Raw genomic sequence first — 23,238 nt, 5'->3', positions numbered from 1 at the left:
TATCTGCATAATTTATCCAATTGGCTCTATAGCATGCTAAAGCGAGTGTTTTCTTTACAGGCCAAACCTGAGAAAATGGCAATATCTGGTAAAAAATAGTAAACATTTTAACAAAGACTGCATCACTTTGTAGTTAAATGGCCCAGGGATTAAAAATTGGGTTTCAATTGGGACATTTTTGTCCTTAAGGTCTATTTTGTGTACCTAATGTAAAATAGATTTATTAAATGAAATGGGGTGAAATGGTAAAATTCAAATACAAAATAAACACAAAATTAACCAAAATGTGTGCAGTTGGCATTAACACAGGTAAAATTATAAAAAATAAATAGACAAAAGGGAAAAACCAAAAATGTCCAAGGGTTAAGTTCTTAATTTTAAATGGACGCACGCACTCAGTATTTCCTCATTTAAAAAGTTGAACCCAAATAAATTAATGTCTGTGTGAATAGTCCATTTATATCATGGCATTATTTAGTAAGTACACCCTTCAAATATGTTTTAAAGTCAGACTATACCTACATAATAGAATTCTAAAGAATGGGGAAAGAATTGTCTTTTTTTGGTAAATTTCAATATATGATTCCGTGTTTTATGTTCGAAAGTCTCCTAAAAGTCTTGTCTTGTAAGCAAAGTTGCACAAGCGCTGTTTTATCCACCTCAGAAGGGACGTTTGGCTATGGCTTTAAAGAACAGGGCTCAGAGGATCTTTAATTGACAGATTGAAAGAGTGCCTCACATTCACAAGCTGTTAATGGTTTCCATTCCCCACCGCTGACCAGTGCCAAAACTGGAAGCCAGTTTTCTGCATTGGAGGATATGTGAATGTACAGGTTTAAGGAGGTAGTTGTAACTGCTCTTGAGAGCTTACAACAAAAAAATGATTAAAAACATTCTGATGTGTGCAGTTGATTTACATTTTCAGTGAATTATGACTAAAGATATATTAAAGTTCACGTCAGATGCGAGTGAAAGTAATGGTGACTAGGTGTTCAGGGAGTCAGATGTTAATTCACTAAAGCATTCATTAGAATGATTCAAATAGGTCACTTGGGAGTTCCTGAGTCCTTTTGAACAATTCAAAGGACAATAAAATAACTGGCTCATTAGATTCATACATTTGTGAATCTGACCAAGCTGTTTGTTTTTGCATGAGGACAAGGCAATGCAACGTGTTTTCTTTGTTTTATTTTGAAGGACACTATTCTTTTACTCCTCACATTCATGTGGGTTTATATATAAAAAGTATTATTTTGGTTTCTTAAATATTAGTGACATCAAACTAAGAAATACTAAAGAAGGCTTTTCATTCCTTCCCATTATGTGCACATGCAGTATTCTTGTACTTGACAGCATGTTTCCAGTGCTTGACTCCGATGCTCTCAATCAGTCTTGGTGACCTCATTTACCACTTTGTCGATTTTTATCACTATAGAAATCACAGGCCCTCCATTGGCACCTTGTCCTTTACACAATGGTAACCATGCCAACTCACTCCTCACTTGTTACCTGGTTTTAGAGTGTGGCATTGGACGTGTCATTCATAGGGGGATTATGTTAGTATGCCTGAATTAAGCTTCTGGAAAAAGGACATGCTGACAGATCCCACAGCACCCAAGGCAGTGGAGCAGAGTTGAAATGAGTGCAGAAATGTGGCTTCCTGCAGGTTGCCCAACCCCATAGGTATCAGTGTTGCTCCCCTGGCATACATTACATCATTAACCCTTAAATGCATTAGTGTTTCGCCAATCATTATTACATATTTCGGGTCTTTAGAGACCCGGATCTATATCTAACTAGGATGGATCTCTACCTGTTGCGATAATATAAAACTCTCCTGATATTAGAGTAACAATTACAGAAGAATAAAATAAAGCATATGTTGTTACCCTTCGGAGCTCCGTTCCGTTTGAGCTAGGGATGCACCGAATTCAGATTTTTGGGGTTCGGCCGAATACCGAATCCTACTCCCACCTCATCCCAAAGTAAACAACTTCCACAGCAGTGTATGCTATTGACCGTTTAAAGGTGGGGTAGGTAAGTCTGATCTAAAACACTTTTGTCCAAATTTGTTTAAACTGTCTTTATATGTCAATACATAATTAAAATGTAAGTACTCTGAAAAAGAGAGTATAAAAATCGAGTGACTCTAGACTTTTTAATCTGCAATAAACACCGCTCATTATTTTCGTTCGGGCCGAATCAAGTGATTGGCTTGGGCGACTGTCACTCTCTCTCGCTACCATGGCTACCGCCGCTTTTGCTACAGGATCTGCCCACATGCGCGCGTCCCACTGTTGCCAAGTCGGGCTACTTCAGACACTGTTGCCGCGGCTGTTTTTCATGTCCGCGGGTTGAAGCGACCCCAATTATGTGATGTTTTGCCCCGGGATTTGCGAATTTTAGCAGGCAGCCCTACCAAGAAGACACATATTTTACCCCCCAAATGCGATTTTTACCGGAGAAACATGATTGGGCTTGTTTTGGGCTAGTTTTGAGTAGCATTTGGGCGGATTTTGTTGTGAAAACCTGGCAACCCTAGCGCACCCGTTTGAGTTCAAGAGGCTGCATTTCTGCTGGACAGGTAATCTTTCATTTTGATTATACATTTTTTTGGTTTATATTTTCATGAAGCATGTCTCACTAGCACACGTAGCTGCCTAATATAGCTAACATAACATTACTTAGCATAAAGTTACAATGTTATACACTTAGCGAGCCATTAGTAGAGATGATAAATACTCAATATGCTTAGCTCAAGTTGATCGCTGTCGTGTTGAATTTCGCAAAATGTAACTTTAGATAACAAAATGCATGTGTAAACACCGCACACCGCATACCGCACACCGCAGTACACCGCATCCAGGAACTTTTTTTAGAACTAGGTTAGCTTTAGCTACTACCCTCTGTCTGAACTCTTTTACCATGTTCACCGGGAACTTTACCTGCACGTTTATTTCGGCCCTTGGTTTGTTTTTATATACTCTACCAGTGTTTACATCTTGTATCTGTGTGTGTCGTAGACACTGTGTTGTGTGTGTATTTTAAACTTTACCAGTATCGTTATTCTAACTTGAGAGTGAGTACTAAAATACATCTTATTTGTTTATATTCATAATGATAAAGTTAGATTTTTTATTACATGTGATTCTGACATAATGTCACTACATGCACTCCGCTCCTTCTCCGCTCGTCTCAGGTAAATAATGCGTCTTCCAGCTGAGCAGTCGGCGTGGCGCGTTCATGTGTTTTGGGGGCGTGGCTTTGGAAAGAGCCCAGAAGGGAGAAGGTGGAGTGAATGGAAATAATGAGCTGTCTTTAAAACAGTCGTGAGAGGTCTACAGGCACTCAATTTTCATACTTTCTTTTTCAGAGTACTTACATTTTAATTATGTATTGATATATAAAGAAACTTTAAACAAATTTGGAAAAAAAGTTTTTTAACCAAATTAGATTAGATTAGATTCAACTTTATTGTCATTACACAAGTACAAGTACAAGGCAACGAAATGCAGTTTAGGTCTAACCAGAAGTGCAATAGCAGCAAGTGCAGGATATACAATGGATGCGTAAGGGCAGGACATGGATATGTACTGAATATGTATAAATATGTATAAATAGAGAGACGTTATTACTATAAACAGAACTGAATTTACAGGTGAATATGTACAGTGAATAAATATACAGATGGCTATTAATATAAACAGAATTTACAGGTGAATATGTACTATGAATACAATATACAGATGGCTATTACTATAAACAGAATTTTACAGATAGAGGTATACAATAATATGTTAGGCTAATATGAGGAATAGCAGTGGATTAGGGTAGTGCAATAAATTATGGACAGAGCTATCCGGAAAAAAAAAGTGTAAAGTGCAGTGGAAAGTGGTTGCATATTACATTTAGAAGTACAGTGCAAAAATGCAAATGTAAACATTGGTACTATAAATACAGTCGGCAGTGCAAATGAGCATAATCCAGTTAAGATATGGCAGTGCAAGATGCATATGTAAACAGTTGTTACTGTGATAAACAGTCGGTAGTGCAAATAACAAAGTGAAGGAAGATGTGAGGTAGGAGAGTTATCAGTTTATGAGGGAAGTGGATCAACGGGGGTTTGAGTTCAATAAAGAGACAGCTCTGGGGAAAAAACTGTTCTTTAGTCTGCTGGTCCTGGTCCGGTGGATCCTGAAACGCCTGCCGGAGGGCAGGAGAGAAAACAGTCTGTGGGCTGGGTGAGAGGAGTCCTTGAGGATGCTGCGAGCTCGATGCAGGCAGCGTTTCCTCTGGATGTGCTCGATGGCAGGTAGTGGAGTCCCTGTGATGCGCTGGGCAGTTTTCACCACCCGCTGCAGTGCCTTGCGCTCCGCAACAGAGCAGCTCCCATACCACACTGCCACACAGTTGGTCAGGATGCTTTCTATTGCGCAGCGATAGAAGTTCACCAGGATAGCCGAGGAGAGCTGATTCTTCCTCAGTGTCCTCAGGAAGAAGAGGCGCTGGTGAGCCTTCTTGACCAGGCTGGAGGTGTTGGTCGTCCACGACATGTCCGCCGAGATGTGGATCCCCAGGAACTTGAAACTGGAGACACGCTCAACAGCCATTCCATTGATGTGGATGGTGTCGTGTGTGCCTCTTGACTCCTTCCTGAAGTCCACGATGAGCTCCTTCGTTTTGGTGGTGTTGAGGAGCAGGTTATTATCAGTGCACCATGTGGCCAGGTGCTGGATCTCCTCCCTGTAGGCAGTCTCATCGTTGTTGCTGATGAGCCTGATCACCGTAGTGTCGTCCGCAAACTTGACGATAGAATTAGATCCATACACAGGCTTGCAGTCGGCGGTGAAGAGGGAGTAGAGAAACGGGCTTAGCACACAGCCCTGTGGTACACCAGTGTTGAGTGTGATGGATGTGGAGCAGGTGAATCCTGAACGAACATTCTGGGGTCTGTCAGTTAGGAAGTCCAAAATCCAGTTACACATTGAAGTGTTGATGCCCAGGTCTCCAAGTTTGGCTATTAACTTGGTTGGGATGACAGTGTTGAATGCTGAGCTGAAGTCAACAAACAGCATGCGTGCGTAAGTGTTTTTATTGTCCAGGTGAGTGAGCACAGAGTGCAGTGCCATGGAAACGGCATCCTCTGTGCTCCTATTGCTGCGGTAGGCAAACTGGTGTGAGTCCAATGTGGATGGTAGAGAGTCTTTTAGGTGTTCCAGGACCAGCCGCTCAAAGCACTTCATGACGATGGGTGTGAGTGCTACAGGGCGGTAGTCATTAGGGCACCTCGGGTTAGAGTGTTTTGGCACTGGCACAATGGAAGTGCGTTTAAAGCATGAAGGTACAGCTGCTTGGGCAAGAGACAGGTTGAAAATGTATGTAAAAACCCCAGCGAGCTGCTCCGCACATGCCCTGAGCACACGTCCAGGGATGTTGTCTGGTCCAGCAGCCTTGTGTGCGCTGATCCGGCTCAGTGCCTTGCAGACATCTGTGGAGGAGAGTGTGATTGGTGGGTGGTCATCTGAGGGTTTGAGCTTGGTGGCAGTTTCTCTGTTGTCTCTTTCAAAACGAGCATAAAAGTAATTTAGCTCGTTCAGGAAGTTGACATCAGTGGCTGCGGGGGTGGAGTGGGTGGGTTTGTAGTCACTGATGGCCTGAATGCCCTGCCACATGCGTCGAGGGTCAGAGTTGGAAAAGTGACCCTCTATCTTTAGCTTGTAGCAGTGCTTGGCCTGTTTGATGCCCCTCTTCAGGTTTGCCCTGGACGTACTGTAGGCTTGTGCATCACCTGATCTGAAGGCAGTATTGCGTGACTTCAGCAGGAGTCGAACTTCCCTGTTCATCCAAGGCTTCTGATTAGGGTATGTGGTGATCTGTTTCTGGGTTGTAACACTGTCGATGGTGGTATTGATATGATCCAATACAGAGGAGGTGTAGAAGTCAATGTCCGTGTGAGCGCCACTGGTGGCTTGAGAAGCAAACATACTCCAGTCTGTGTTTAGAAACCTTTCCTGGAGTGTGGAGTCTGCCCCCGCAGGCCACACCTTGATGGTCTTTACTGATGGCTTCACACGGTTGATGAGGGGTGAATATTTGGGTGATAGAAACAAAGAGAGGTGGTCTGACTGTCCCAGGTGGGGGAGGGGTGTCGCAACGTAAGCTCCAGCCATGTTTGTATATACATGGTCTAAGGTTTTGTTTCCTCTGGTGTGGCAGGAAACATGCTGGTGAAACTTGGGTAGCACTGACTTTAGGTTTGAATGATTAAAGTCACCTGCAACAATAAACGCAGCTTCCGGGTGATCAGTCTGTTGTTTACTGATGGCTGCGTGAAGTTCTTTCATAGCAAGCTTGGCATCAGCATCCGGGGGAATATAGGCTGCAGTGATAATAGTGGAGGTGAACTCCCGCGGTAGATAAAACGGTCTACATTTAACCATGAGAAACTCCAGGTTAGCTGAACAATGACTCCCAACAATAGCAGAGTTTGTGCACCAAGCTTTGTTAATCTAAATGCACAATCCACCCCCTCTGCTCTTCCCGGAGCCATCTAGTGTTCTATCCGCCCGGAGTGTGTGGCGTCCCGCTAGCTCAATAGCGGTGTCCGGTATTCCGCTGTTTAACCAGGTTTCAGTGAAGATTAGGACGTTACAGTTCAAAAGTTTCTTACTGTGTGTAATGCTGAGTCGAATCTCCTCCATTTTGTTCACTAGCGATCGTACATTGGCAAGGAAAATGCTGGGTAAAGAGAGCCGGTAAGGAGTTAGCCTTAGCTTAGCTCTTAGACCTCCACGCTTACCCCGCCTTTGTTTACGATCACAGCGCCACCTTCTAGCACTTCCGCCCGGCCGGGCAGAGCGCATCGCCTCGGGCGTCCTAGCGATCTCAGGAAGGAGTTGAAGATTGTCCATAAAACTGTCGGAAATTCGCAAACCAATATCCAAAAGCTCACAACGGGTGTATGATGTAAAAGCACAACTGTTCTGTACGAACAGACCCGAGATGAACAAGAAAAATACCGCAAAATTGCAGAATCTGGAGAGACGCTGAGCCTCGCGATCTACTCGCGCCGCCATCTTGGTCACAAGTTCAAAATCCTACCTACCCTACCTTTAACCGTTAACCTGTGGGACCATTTTGACAGAAAAATACAGCATTAGGACAAGCTCCTGACTGGTGGAAAGCAAATGAATGGCGCTTCCCGAGGCTGGCCACTCTAGCGAGGCGTTCTCTCTGTATTCCCGGGACATCAGTGCCATCTGAAACCTTGTTTAAGGCTTTTCGTGGTGTGGTTTTGGTCAAGTTTACTAAAGTAAACATTGTCACATATGTTCTACTCGCCGCTATTTCCTGATGGTTTATAGAACAATTACTCCGAGCCGCGCTCTGTCGTTTCAAACAACAACACAGCGGGGAGCGCAGGGGGCGCGCGCGCAGTCAGAGGCTCGCGCTGAGGAGACCGAGGGATTGAGAGGTTGTTTTCTGCTGTGGGTTTAACTGTCAACAGACTGCTCTCCAGACTAACCCACATCACTTGTTACTTAAAAAAAAAAAAAAAACATACAAGTTGTGGATTGAGGTAAGCCTGCTACCTGAAGTTGCTGCATTTTGGCTGCTGTCAGTATTCCTTCATGCACAACTCGTATTCTTTTGGATGTTTCATATGCAAATGTTTTAACAGCGGCTATTGTTTAAGGTCCTTGCCACCCCGAGACAAATGGGCATTGCAAATTGAACATGTAGCTCGACTTGAATCGCCTTTCTTTTGAATTAAAGTACTGCCACGTTTTCTGTGCACGAGTTCCATTTTCACTTTCTCACAGCCGACTGGATTCGAACGGTCCACCTAGTAAACACCTTTCCGTAGCCTAATCAATGGCGGCGTCATTACGTTCGACCAGCATAGTGCAAACCTAGGGTTCAAATTTCTGGAAAAAAAAATGGAAAAAAAATTCTGAGGTTCGGCAGAAACCGAACCCTGTCTCAAAGCCCAATATTCGGCCGAATCCGAATCCTGGATTCGGTGAATCCCTAGTTTGAGCAAATGTTTTATACCATCATCACGGTCCTCGTCAAAGCTCATTTCCCGGTACATTAAGCATCTGGCTCATATTCGCCATATCAAACATTATTCTCAAAACCATCTTTTTCAACATCTTCTGAATCAAAATTTTTATTGCTGACAGCTTCTTTACCAGATCCACCATCAAGTGACAGTGACACTAATATTTGATTGCGTTCAGTACTTGCTCTGGAGTAAATTGCTAAGCAATTTCAAGTTTTGCTGATGATACTTCATACTCATTTTTTGTTTGTTTTTGTTGTCTGCCTGCGTTAATGAGTGAAACGTCACTTCATCACTATGTATCAGACATACATTCACTTATTCAGTCATCAAAGATTCAGTTGTTGTGCAGAAAAAATATACTTACACTTTTACACACCTCGGGTCTTTAGCGACCCTATACATTTTTTACAAACAATGAATGGGAAAACAGGGATTCCATTTATAATCTGTTTCCTTGTTATATTTTTTATAATTAATTGATTGAGGAATAAGAAGGCTGATCTCTAACTTTAAAAAAAATTAATGAAGAGGAGGGTAGTGAATGATGTCCATGGTCACAAAAGACCCGAGGTATGCATTTAATGGTTAAGTGTGTGTTCGAGTTCAAACAAGGTGGACTGGTTAATTGAGCCTGTAGATAAGCCAGTGTCAAACATTAACTCGTCTAGAAAAACCATGCAATCCCTTATTAACTGGTCCTTTGGAAATACAAAAGCTCAAATTGTGTGCGCAATATAGAAATAAATGTTGAAGTTATTTCCAACAAGAGATGCATCAAGAGGTTGGATATGAATTTCTTTCTTCTGCTGAACATAAAGGATTGATGGGTTGATGGGCCCCATACTTTTTCCATACTATGAAAGAGTTTGGTTAACCATATTCTTCAAAATATCATCTCTTTTTAAATTAATACAGGTTTGGAACTTGAGGGTGAGTAAATGATGACAGAATTTTTATTATTGGGTGAACTATCCCTTTAAGTGATATTTACCTTGGTTTTGCTTTGTCTCTTCACACATCACAGCTAATCATGTGAAATTAAAGCATTAAACAATTCAGAAAAAAAATAAACCAGGGTGCTGCAGAACACTTTTAAACATGTTAAAAATGAAATGTCCCCTATAGAGTGGCTGCACTACCACTGATTTCTTGTTTGTTTGTGTGTTCAGAAACAGTCGGAGCCCGAGGCCCCTGCAGTGATGTCTGAATGGATGCAGAGTGTGGATGTTCTGAGGGAAACTGTAGCTGGTTTTAGCACAATGGAGGAAGTGATGAAATACCTGGAGCCGGATCGCTGGCAGGTGGACATGGAGGATCTCTACAAGCCAACCTGGCAGGTGGTGGGCAAATCGTTCTTCCATCAAAAGAAATCCAAAGGTAAAGATACTGTATTTGGAAGTACTTGACGTCAATTGAAATATTGGAAAAAATTTATTTAAATCTGCTGTCTATTTTTGTTTGAGTAGGAGTGGTGGACCTGAACCTGCTTCGTGAGGAGGTTCGGCTTTACAGTTGCACTCCACGGAACTTTTCCGTCTCATTGCGTGAGGAGCTAAAAAGGACGGATGCCATCTTCTGGCCCAGCTGCCTGCTGGTGAAGCGCTGTGGGGGGAACTGTGCATGCTGCTCTTACAACTGCTATGATTGCCAGTGCTCGCCTACGAAGGTGGTCAAAAAATACCATGAGGTAAGCAAAGATCAGAAGGCCTTCCATTACACTCTACATTTCACATTTCACTAGTAGCTTCTTATATGGATAAAAAAAACAGATGCATCTCACACATTTCTGCAAATTACAATTTAACGTAATTTTGATGTTGATAATTTCAGATTATGACGAGGTGGCACATGTCCAACAATTAAATATTGGCATAATATATTCCAAATACTCTTAAGGGTTTTTTTTTTTATACAGTATATAGGACATGACAGCATGTCATCTGCAAGTCTAACCCAAATGAGGTATAGCACTATAATTAAAACCTATTTTCTATTAGGGCACTTACTTAATGTATTATTTCTAACAATTAATAATTATATAATCTATTTGTTCTCCAAACCGCTTGTCCTTTGTATGGTTGCGGGGATGCTGGAGAATATAAATATATATTTATAAAAAAAAATATATAAAACAATAATGCATCTAAATGTATTTATATCTATTTAGATACATCTATTTATTATTCATGTGTTCATGTTCATGTTTATTATATATTTATATTTAAATGCATTGGATATATTAATATAAATGTTTGTGGCACATTTAATTTGAGTTGGTTCTAAAATATATCCTGAATTAAGAGAAAATGTAAGTGCAAATCATGAAATGTACATTGTCAGTGAATGAGACCCTTTGAGTGAAAATGGTAAAGTTATTATATGTTTTAAGTGCTTAAATAATTTCTGTTTCTGTCTATCTGTGTCTATATTTGTCTTGTTGTGCAGGTTCTGATGCTGAAACACAGGGCAGGGGGTCGGGGACTGCAAAAGACTCTAACGGATGTCCCCCTGGAGCACCATGAGGAATGTAGCTGTGTGTGTAAAAATGACTCAGACTAAAGTTGTCCCAATGAAAGAGAGCTACACTGGCCCCCCACAGACTCACCCAGGGAAATATGTCTTGCTTTGTGCATACATGAGCGAAAGAGTTTTTACCCTGACGTTGCAAACTAATGAAACCCAGCGCTGGATATCTTTTTTTATCTTGACTTATCTAAGCCTGCGGTTCCATTGGGTTTGGGCTCGCAAATCCATAAAGAATTGACCTATGAAGAAGTTTCCATTGGGCCTATGATAGCGTGGAGTATTTGGAGGAAAATCGGACAGGGTCTTGCTTCTCTATCTGTATGTGGAGGTTTGTGAACAATGTGCATATGTACATTTGTGAGTCTCTTTTTTTTGTCTGTGTTTGAGTGCATGTTTAGAGCTGTGCCGGTTCAGGAAATGAGGTATTCCAGGAAAATTAGAGAGCCTGAAGTGAGGTTGCTATTACTTGGGGGAACAAGTGGATCTGCCGTGTTCTTTTACAAAAAAAAATTTCTTTACTTATTTTTCTACAACTTAAATATCAAAGGACCTTGACTATGCATCCACTTTCAGCGATCCAAGGACATTTTTGAGGTGGCATGGACATTCTCCTCAATAGCATCCCAAAGAAATTGATTACACAGTGTCATAAACCAGCACTGCGTCGCCTACTCATCAGTGAATTGAAATTAGACATTTTCATTAATAATTCATAAAGAATATTCCAGGAAAGATAAGGATGTCCATCTTTTTTAAACCAGAGCTGAGCGGACATGTTCGCATTTTTTTGCTCATTTACTATGAACTAGACTCTAATAAGAGTGACTCCATTCAAGGGAGAACACTAAAATACAAAAGTGAATCTTGTGTAAATGCATTTAAAATTGTGATTTGTTGACTTTTCCTATGTCATTACTGTTTTTGGTACGAAGATTTTGGCATGTAAGAATCATTTTTCCCCTTTCATAATCACTGTAGTATTTTCAGTATTAGTCACTCTTTTGTAGAAACATTCATTGTGGGGGTTTTTTAAATAGTTGTTTTATTTGAGTAATAAGATCATTATTTTGACTGGAGACAAAATATTCTGAAAACTGTTAGATGTTCATGTAAATAGACTTTTTAGAAGTTAAAGGGACATAGAACTGCCAGTAACATATTCCTCTACCATTAAACGATTAAATAAATTGTTGTGGTTTTTCCAAATGGCTCTTAAAGCATTGGTTTGTTCAAGTAAGCTGCAGTTGTCACAAAATACAAAGCACTGTCAGGGAACCCTATAGCCATGAACTATTAACTGCTATCTGTCTTCAGCCATTGAGAGCTTAATTAGATGTAAAAGATGTATCTCTGCATTAATACAGTGATCTTGCTCACACGTTTGCTTTTCAAGAGTAAAATCATGTGACTGACAGTATTACTCTCGACATTCCTTGAATAGTGACATTATGCATTTAATTTCCTTGTTTGTTTGTTTTTGGAGGGGGGGGTCACATCTGCATGGAGATGATGATGTGAATGCTGAAACAATATAACAAAATATGACATTGGTGTAAAATTAATACAATGTGATTTACTGGGAAAAGGAGCTGAGTTAACAAGACATGCAGCATTATTCACATATTTTGAATCTGCCTTAAATGACCTTCTCTGCTGTCATTTTGTCAGAATATTATTCTTTGATGTAATATTTTTGTCACTTGTTTTCATACTTTGATCACAGATTCCTCACACTTGGCAACCCAATTTAACAAGCCACCTACTGTAAGCAGGCTTTGAGATCATCTTTGTCAGAATGCACAAAAATGAGCCTTTCTTCTTTTAGAGGGGATGAGAATCTGGATTTTGTTGATGTGTCATGTTGGAAGTGAGAGAAGTCGCTTGATGTTGTTAAACTGCACACGGAAATGAAAATTATGAAGTTTCTCTTCATGAGACTCATTTATGGTTCTGAGAGATGCTAAAGAATTCTTGGTAACAAGTGTTCCTCGTCATCTCTGGATGGTTTACATTGAAATGTATGTCAGTTCAGATCATTGTCAGATTTCTATGTAACAGGTAATCTTAAAAGTGATGCTTGTAGAATTTTTTTTCCCTGTGTTAAAATACTTCATCTTAATTTGGAGAGACTTAGCCATCCATGGGTTGATCTCCCTGAAAAATTTAAACACAGCGGTTCTGTTACGTTATCAAAGCTATTGCTTTGTTTTTTTTTGAGCATTCTGACCAACCTGACATACATTCAATGAAATGGGCAGGGTTATTTTTTTTGTCTGACCAGTGGCAGATGCAGGAGTGCTTCAGAAAATTTGAAAATAGGCAGTTGAAAGTCATATTTTTGCAATTCAGTTTGGTCACATTAGTGGTGTGGAAATTATACACTTTACTGTTAATACTTTGTACAAGGTCATTAGAGTTATTACTTCATGAGCGTAATAACATGATGACTCTTAATATACATTAGTACAGAGGTCCGTTTACTTTCTACAGGCTAGGGAATTTCCCTGTCACAGTTAATGGTAAAAAGGATGGCTGAAAATGTATGAGATTGTCTGGGAACAAAGCATTAATGTATTTAACCAGATGTGCGTATATGAGTATTGCACTGTGCTGTGGGCTTGGTCTTATTTAGATAATTACAGGGTGGTTGCTCTGTGGCTTTCCAGGAACTGGCTATGGTTTTTGGGTAAAGTAATGACCTGACATCTGAGTGGCATTAATCAATGATGAGGATAGTTTGCCTTTCCACTGCTTGTCATTGTGATGCAGTCACGTTTTAGATAAACATGCCTTTTTTTGGCTTCTTAAAAGAAGTTCACCAATGCTGCATTTATTTGATCTAAAATACAAAAGTAATAGTGAATTATTATTGCAATTTAAATAAACTTTTCTATTTTAATATTTTAAAATGTAATTTATTCCTAATGAAGCTGAATTTTCAGCATCATTACTCCAGTCTTCAGTGTCACATGATTCTTCAGAAATCAGTATTATATGCTGATATTGTTGCTCAAGAAATATTTACTATTATTATCAATGTTGAAAACAGTTGGGCTGCTTAAGTTGTTTTTTTGTGGAAAGCATGTTACTTTTTATTAGTAGTCTTTGATGAATAAAGTTCAAACAGCATGTATTTGAAATTGCAATCGTATGTAACATGTCTCTCACTTTTGATGAATTTCATGCATCCTCTCTGAATAAAAGTATGTTTCTTTAAAACTAAAATCTTACTGATCTAAACTTTTAAATGGTATAAACACATTCTTTTTTACATCCAGACTAACACAGTTGACTATATATATAATTTACCTAGATTGCATACATTGCAAAAAAATTGTCTAACAAAGAAAAAAAATTATATTATGATCTTGCCTGTTTTATATACATGTGTATTTATATAAGTCGAAACAAAGTTCAGTTTCCATCAAGAAACCGCATGCCCACTGAAAAACATTTATTCCACAAGTCCAAGCTGTATTTGCACTAAAAGTAACAGTCAGATGTGGTTTGATTCCCTTTAGCACTGAATATTCATAACTCTTAAAAGCAGGGTCCGTAATCTCTTTCTAGAACATCCAGTGCTTTTACCACACAAAACATTACAATTACATTGTCTCACACATCGTGTGTGTGCGTGTGTTAGGGTTGATAACAAGCTTATTCCGAAGGGGCAGGGAAAAGGCCATTTGTCTTGGAAAACCTTAATCTGTCATGTCCAATTAGAACAGATAGAGGGCAAAGTGTAGACTGTACTGCATTTGCCTCTAGTCTTTGAATAATACATGTACTTCATGGCCACATGTATACGTATTCAGGGTCCTGCAAGGTTAATACATCTAATGCTGTTTTCCTAATCTAAACTAAGTTAATATAAGTGAGCTTTGACTTTCTGAAGTGATGTTGTAGACAATGGCAGAGCGGTCAAGGCCACACTGTATAATCCACTGTGTGTCGCACATGTGAGTGAAAATCACATTTTCCTCAGGTGATGGGTTATGGTTTGGTTAAATCTCAAGGAGCTGACGTGATGCAGCAATATAAAACTTTGAAATTGTGGTTCCAGTCCTGCTACATTATCATTTAAATTTGCCTTGACTGAAATACCTTAATAGAAACGATATGATTTAATCAATAAACAAGTTTTTACATATGCCTTAAAGTCGACATATAACTAAAGTTGCGGTAATCTTTTCTTTAAGCAGCACAACTGTTTTAAACATTGGTGAGAATAATTAAGAAGAAAAGTTTCTTGAGCACTATACCAGAATATTCCAGTGATTTCTGAAGGATCATGTGACACTGAAAACTGGAGTAATGATGCTGATAGTATGTAATAGTAGATTGCTGATTGTTAATGATTGCAGTCTTGGTGAGTATGAGTATCTTGACCGACCTCAAACTTTACAGTCATGTAGATGCCAAAAAAGTAGAATCACAAATTAGTATGTAAATATTATGATGACACCATCAGTACCAGTCATATTTAAATGGCAGATCATTTTATCATTAGAAAAAAAATTAACACTTTAGTTTGGGGACCAATTCTCACTGTTAAAGGGTTAGTCCACTAATCATTAATTATTCACCCTCATGTTGTTCCAAAGAAAGTTCCAAAAAAGTTAATAAAGAGATCGTAAAACTAATCCATAAGAATAAGACACAAGCTTCCGCAAGAACCAATGAGGTTCATTCATTTAATCTGTTCGTCATATAAAGCGATCGTGTCTTTTCAGAAAATTTGGACTAAACCACTCAATTCTTATGGGTTAATTTTACGATCTTGAAGCCTTAAAGTGATACTTATATCTGACAATGGAGAGTGCAGAATTGGCTCAGATTTTATTAAAAAGATCTTCATTTGTGTTCTGAAGAGTTTACAGGTTTGGAACCTGTAAATTATGACAATTTACATTTTTAGGTGAGCTAACCCTTTAACTAGATGCTCATATTACTACTATATTGGCAGTTTATTAGTATATTTAAAGAACATATTGATGCCTTATTCTGCATGACCATATTCTACATCCCTTAATTCTACCCCATGCCTAAATGTAACCACTACTACCTTACTTACTACCTATTAATAAGAAGCAAATTAGTTTGAGACAAAAGTCATAGTTAATAATGTGCTCTCCAAAACAAGTGTGACCAGAAAAACTAATTGCACACCAAAGGCTGAAAATGTCTACATGGAAACTAAATAAAACGTTACGCTTTAAAACATTTGAGCTGGATTAATTGCTGAAGCTCAGTGTTTAATGCTTAAGGGTTTTCAAAAAACTCCTAACCAGAATGTTTGAGGAATATCAATGCAGCGTTGCCTTTAAGCACTACAATAAAGATCCCACATACATAGCAATTTATTTGTGTTAACAGTTGTAGATCAATCAAGTGGGCTTGGGATGATTATATCCTGGGGTTTAAAGATCTCTGTTAATGAGAAGGTCTTAAGTCTGATGAAAAAAAAGAGGTTTTGCTTCAGAAACTAGGCAAATGCACATAACGGTCAACTAAAAACAGGAGAAGCCTCATTTTGATAGTTTATAATTGCTTGTGTAACTAAACAGACCTGTTCAGTAGGCCTATAGTCAAAGCTAAAATAGTCCCTATGCAACTGTGAATGTCTATTGCCACCGTGACGTATCAATATGCAACTAGAAAGAAAAAAAAAGCATTAAAGGGATGGTTCATAGTCATCATTTACTCGCCCTCAAATTGTTCCAAACCTGTATGAATTTATTTCTTCTGCTGAACACAAAGGAAGATATCTGGAAGAATGTTTGTAACCAAGCAGATCTTGCCCCCCTACTATAGTGGGGAGAAAAGTATTTTTGGTTGGATCTGCTTGGTTACAAACATTGTTCCAGATATCTTCCTTTGTGTTCAACAAAACAAAGAAACGTATACAGGTTTGGACCAAATTTACCATGATTAAATTATGAAAGAATCTTCATTTTTGGGTGAACTATCCCTTTAATGGATCTTCGTTGCATGGCTGGTAGTAACTTACTTCATATGTGACAGAGCAGCTTCTGCATAGAGCTTCAGCTTTACTTTGCAATGTGCTGATGCATGTTCTCATGCACACATTCTCATAATAAACACCTGTGTAGAGGGCTGAGCTGGACCCACTATGAATGAGCCAAGGCTACAATAATGCCCTTCAATTGAAGGGGTCATTTTTAAGAAACACTGCCACTTCTGCCTTAAGCTTAAAACTGATTCATTTTTCATCTTAAGATATGGGCTACATTGGGACTGTCAAAATTAACTTAACGTTTAACACAACTAACACAGCATCACAGAATGCTGCTTCAGACAGTGCTTGAATGGACAAAAACACACAAAAGTTTGCCTGTTTTGTCGAATGTCCTTGCAAGAACCATCTTAAAGTCTTAAATGAACGTAAAGAGTTTTGAGAAAATAGGATGTGTGTCAGATCCGTGTCATGAGCATCAGGTCGTAAAGTGACAGCAGCCTAATAAACCTGCTTATGTATGTCAAGGTTAAGAGAGAAAAAAGACAAAAAATCACTCACTGCTGTTGATGGAATAACTTTTGTAGCTTTAAAAACGATTAATATATATAAATAAAATAAGGAAAAATTTCATAGAGAAAATTTCAGTAGCAGTATTGGCATCAGTGATACAGGCCTTATTTCATAAAAACATGCCATTAAACAAATATTGAATGTAGGCTAAATATAGGCTACTGTCTTTATTTCTTAATTTGGAGATTAACTGTGAAATCATTATAATATATTAACTTTAATGTTAGGTGCAATTAACAGAAAAATGTGTGATTTAGTTAATATATTTTTACAGTTTTGTGTAGTTTTTTTGGTTAGCATGAAATACAAAAATATTGAATGTGAAAAAAAAATTATTTAAGTTTTTTTTTATAAAAACCTAAACTAAGTGATCATACTGGAATTTATGAATTCAAAGTCAAATTATAAGCAATCATTTTTCAAATGTAATGACCCTTAATTTTTCATGGACAAACTATTCTCAATTTGTATTTTTTCCCACAAAATATTTTTGATCTTGAATACCATAACGCTTCACTTATCAGTAAAAAAAAAACCTTACTGCGCCATTATGTCTGGCAAGGTAATGCAATGCACCAAAAAGTGGATGTGAATAAGTTGCCTGGTGCCTGATCTCGCACATTCACACATTTTCTTCCCCATATGGCCCTTAGGCTCAGAGAGGTCAGCCTCGCTCACTCCACAAGATTCATGGATAATCAGTCTAGAGAAAGTCCCTGTTGAGCTGATTCTACTGGACACTTACAGTCCTCTGACACTGACAGATGCTGTTTCACCCTTACACACAATATGCATAGTGCTGACCAGAGAGTACGTACTCTGCTTACCCTGCTGCTATTTAATAAAAGTAACTTTCAGAAATAAAGTGAATGACTGCATAGAGAGGGCAAAAAAACTCTTCTAAATGTAGTCACTACACTTTAGATCCATGAATAAAATGTAAATGGGTAAAAAATGTAGACATAAACTACTGCTATGCCTTCATCTAATGCTCTGAATAAGTGGCTTTCAAATAATATCACAAAAACACACACATAACTGAAAAGAGACCCTATGTGAACGAATGTAGCCTCAGATGAATGAGATCTAATCATATTTATTATTTTTTCCAAAGAGGAACCTCCACTTAACCACAACTTCCTTGATGGTATTTTCACCCCAGGCCATCATTTATCCCCCTTTGCCTATTCCACTGACATGACTGGTAAGGATTTTATATTTACATGTAGTTCTACTGCGTGTAAAAACAAAAGAGAGAAAAAAAAGGCTTTTAATTGGAAAAGGACAAGGTTAAATCTGTCTCCACTTGACAAAGGATATAAACACATTCACTATAAACACTATATTATCACCCATCATTATTCAAAGTTGGATATACTGTATAGTACATCCTGAATACATGCGTAAATCAATATATACTGTATAGTATACAGCACAATTGAAACAACTGTTTGCATCATTGAATCATTTTCCTGTTTAGCTGATTGAAACAATTTGTATTGTATAAAGCACTAAAGGTAACTTGACTTAACTATAGCAAATATCGGCTTTGTGATTATTATATATAATATCCAACTTTATCCGCACAGTACAGTACACACATTAAGGAATATGTGATTTATAGCAAATCTCAATTGCTTGACTTTTTTCAACGCATTTATATAAATTTGGATATAAAATACAAATACAATTTATTCATGTCTTTATATACCAAAAATACTGTTATTAATAATTAATTATCATCATTCATGTAAAATTGAGCTAGGATACAAAGAACCCTACACAGGACATTTTATTGAGAGCTTTTTATTGACCTTGGACTGTGCCTTGAATCCGGTCTTTGTAACAACGGAGAAACATACAGCACAGTGTAGCTAAAGAAATCATGAGAAGGTGGAGCTGAAGCCTGGAAAATGTTCACTTCTTCAAGAAAAAAAACTTCATTATTGAATTCGACTTTTGGACATCGCTGTCAAATGAGTCAGTTTTGCAATTACTCATGCTTGTATAAGAACAATGTTTTATTCAGACCACCCAAATCCACGGAGGTCATTTTAGAAGCAGCCCAAATGATGAGAACATAATTCCAACCCTTCAGTTCTCCTTCCCTTAAATGGGGAAAACTAATCAGAGAACACCTGAGAGAGACAGAATGCTAGAAAGCAAGTGACCCTGTGTCTTAACATTGTGTAGTTTGACCCTAGCCGCCCTGCATTCGTGTTTTAGCCTGCACAGTACCCGGCATTACAAACACACCATCTCTTTGTTAGTCATACAGACCTAATGGCGCTGGAGAATGGTGCAGGCTTCCTCCATTTTCCCCTCATTCCTCTTTGACCTTACTGAAAATAGGGTCACAAACCACATGTAAAGACTTCCATATTACAAGTCAGCAGTCCACAAAATGTGCCATTCACATCTAAACACCACTTTCCAGGCTCTCTAATCCACATCAGTGATGTGGTTGTTCAGAGAAGCGAGAAAAAGGGGGAAGAGAGGAGAAGAAAAAACAACAGCTGGGGTCAGTTTACTCTTTAATGGTTGAAGGTTTACAAATTTAGGAAACCACTGATGCCTAACACAGTGGAAGGATCTCATTTTGAAAAGGAGAAGTTTCCGCCCTTTTCCAAGCCAGCTCCTGGAAAGTTTTAACTAGACGTCCCTCTTCATTAGGAGACTTCCCTGTGAATACACCATGTACATTCAGCACCCATTGCCCCAGCTGGAGTCTAATGTGAGGAAAATGTCTGTTTGTCTTGGCATGGGGACGACGCATCGCATGGCATACATAGGGTGTTAGTCTGCCTTTATAGCTCCCGTGCTCTTTGTAAACTGCCGAAACGGAAGGAAGGCTCATAGTAAACCCCTTCAATCCTCCTGTGTTAAATAATCTCAAATATTTACTCCTTTCATTTAAAAAAAGGTATTAGGTGAATATGACAGCCAAACTATTGAAATTAATTTGGGGAACAAGCCATGTATTATAGCAGGATCAATAAATCCTTAATGTGTGTAAGGACGCTCAGGTCATTGTCAGGCTGGCTCTAACCGAATCTGCTGACTTTTCACATTTTCTGAATTTTGGTTATACTGTATATAACTGGGGCCTGATGGTATAATCATTTTTAATCATTATATTTAAAAAAATATATATATATATAAACCAAAAAGTTCTACACATCATGTGTTTTCTTATTATATATATATATATATATATATATATATAATAAGAAAACACATGATGTGTAGAACTTTTTGGTTTTGGTAATACATAAATTTTACTTTTACCTTTTACTTTACTTTCACTTTATTATTAGTTTGCCCATGTTTGAGTTTTGTTTGTTTGTATACGCCATTGTGTATTGTATGATAAATACTGTGATGTTTTCTGAACGACTCTATTGTAAACTATTCAAATACAGATTTTGCAAATGTAAACACTTATTTAACTCATAAATTCAAGTATGTTTAAGAGGTGTAATCAAGTAAAAAGTAGCATAAAAGAGGAATAAAATTACCTCTCCTCTTTATATAATACAGTACATAACTTTCAAAATGTGCAACTTTTGAAACACGGTGTACTCAATGTGATATTTGTTTATTTACACTTAATTCTATTACACATACTGTACTTCATTCTAATTGGTCGATCTTTATATTCAGTGGTCTCGCAACTGAAACCTGTGGACATCAACTTTAATGTTAATATTATTGTAATAATGTTACAGTGTTCATCTCATTGCTGCGCTGATTATTTTGTACATTGTGATGGACTATTTTGTCTTAGCAGAAGCTTTAAAATATAAAGATTATAAAATAATTTCTCAAATTATTGAGTAGCCATGTAATAAACAGCATGACAAGCCTGTCAATATTGTGAATGAAACGCATAGTATACTGAGTGGTTTTATGCATTATCCCTTATTTATTATATCTTTATTTCTGACCAAAATGGCAGCATTATCCATTTTTTGTGATCTCAGTCATGTTTTAGGTCAACGTACACCCATCTCTTGCTCTCCCTCTTTCTCTGTGGGAGTCTGAACAGGGTGGAACTTGCTTGACTTCACTCAGATGGCCTCTGTCCAAGGCAAACGGTCTAGATTCTCCAAGGCAGGGTGCTGCTCTGGGATGCCATTGACCTAAATCACTGGTCCGCTCCATGGTAAGAGGTTACAAAGCCTCACAATGCCTCTTTGAATTAGTTCGAACACTAGCGGAGTCTTTAGCTGATGTATACCTCCAAGCATTTGACAGCCTCGCCTTCTTATACTGTATATCAGGGTTGTGTCCAGTTTCATCAAGAACAGAAAGTATCTGCATATAAACACTGTGTCTCAGAATTTCAAAGCATCTGTTAACAGTATTTCTGAGCTCTTTGATGATAAATTGTAAGGCTTTGTAGTAAAAAACTTTGATGGTTTCTACAGATTGTATATTTGGAATAGTTTTTAAAAGTTCTTTGTAATATCAGATGCCTCTTTTCTCTGTGCTGTCTCACATAATACCTCTCAGCACACTTGATTCCACGGTCTTTTATTGCAAATCAAACTTCTCAGTCTACTCTCAGCAGGCCTTTGAAGTCTGTCTTCCATTTGTAAGATCAAACAGCTCAATATAAAAGAATTACCATGTGGTCATGTTAGAAAAGTTATCTATGTGCATTACCTAACTTCCAGCAACATACTCTGGAGTTTGGTGTGATGGTCACAGACATTCAAACAGTTTCTGCTGTAGGTTTGGTCAATGTTCAGCATTTCTGGCTCGCATTAAAGCTGTCGGTTCAGTCGGGGAGTTTGTAATCGAACCCAATAGGGTCTCCTTTGCCCATCTGGAGCTTCTATTTCTTAAATTCTTTCACTTTATTTTAAAAAGAAGTCTCATGTCGACAGTACACAGCTCATAACTGCACAGTGAGAAAGCCCATAACAGTCAGGTAAAATTGTCCCTTTGTTGGCTTTGAAACTCTTTGTCCAGCAGTATCTGGAGATCTGATAAAGGGCTTTTAGAAAAGAGATTGCAAATTGTACTCCAACGTATAGGCCGACTCTCCACACTGGCCTTAAGACACAGAGAATCATGTGGAAGTTAACAATGTCCCCCAAGTCATGAAAAAAGGTAATATCTCATGTCAGCTGCAGCCAGTCAGACAGCCTAATGGCAGACATTTATTCTGGGTGGGAAAATAGTCTCATTTCTTCTGGATTTATGTTGACTGCTAGGAGCAAGTCAAACTGTGCTGTTTTAATGCAGAGCCATATTGCATCTAGAATAAATAAGACAAATGGACTTGGGTGCATAGTACACAATTGCTGGTCATTATGCTCCAAATTACATCATTTCATTTGACAGAGTCATAATGCAAATGAAAAATATTTGTGGTTGTAGCAGTGGTGCAACACAAGCAGCATCAGAAAGATGACCTTGAGGATTGTTTTTACGTTTGGGGACCATGGGGGAAACGAAACATTTCCTCCTTTCAAAACAAGTAAGATTTTGAAATAAACAGATCACAAATACGTCAAATTTTCCCTGACAAGCAAATGGCACAAAATGGATGGTATCTTTTTATCCTAGAATAATCAGGCACCCTAATTGTTCTTTGACTCCCCACCATCCCCACCTCCCAACCTAAAATCCCCCCCAAAGAGAAGATGGAAAGCAGGATGTGCCAGGGATTGTGTGAGATCAGACTGTTCAAGGCTGTCAGTGAGAGACAAATGAGTCATTCCGATTCTTATTCATGTTGAGGTTTGATGATAGAGCTGATGGAGGAACTCTCAGAGGAGGGATAGTAGTGTGCTGTGAAGACCCTGGTTTCTACTTAAAATACAAGCTGAAAGCCGGATCAGATTCATGCACGTCACTTTGATTCAGTTCTCATGACATTCAAAGCAGTATATCATGTACAGTTCAGCCTGGTGTCGGTTGGCTCTGAGATTTAGCTGAAGGTAAAGCACTGCCCAGGAAATGTTATGAGGCTGTTAACTGTCACTGAATGATAAAAAAAATATATATATTTTTTTTATTTGTTTTATTTTTTATATTAGAAAAAAATTGTTATTTTTTGATACACTGTAAAAAAAAAATCTGG

At 38.4% G+C, this 23,238-nt stretch overlaps 1 protein-coding gene across 2 annotated transcripts in view; it reads left to right on the top strand.

Annotated features, from left to right (window-relative positions):
* pdgfc (platelet derived growth factor c) overlaps positions 1 to 13,809 on the top strand; it is a gene marked incomplete at its 5' end in the record, with an annotated part of 67,292 nt that extends 53,483 nt beyond the window's left edge. For both annotated transcript variants that reach the window (XM_079839610.1, XM_079839609.1), the window contains 3 exons: positions 9,238 to 9,445; positions 9,535 to 9,755; positions 10,514 to 13,809. In XM_079839610.1, coding sequence (XP_079695736.1) covers positions 9,238 to 9,445; positions 9,535 to 9,755; positions 10,514 to 10,627 — 543 coding nt within the window. In that variant the 3' untranslated portion in view covers positions 10,628 to 13,809. The remainder of the gene's footprint in view (positions 1 to 9,237; positions 9,446 to 9,534; positions 9,756 to 10,513) is intronic.
* Between the last annotated feature and the right edge of the window lie 9,429 nt (positions 13,810 to 23,238).

Source organism: Gobio gobio (genome assembly GCF_949357685.1).
Source record: "Gobio gobio genome assembly, chromosome: 16".
Taxonomy (NCBI): Eukaryota; Metazoa; Chordata; class Actinopteri; order Cypriniformes; family Gobionidae; genus Gobio; species Gobio gobio.
Note: the sequence above shows the minus strand (reverse complement) of the source record. Positions and strands in the feature narration are given on the sequence as shown.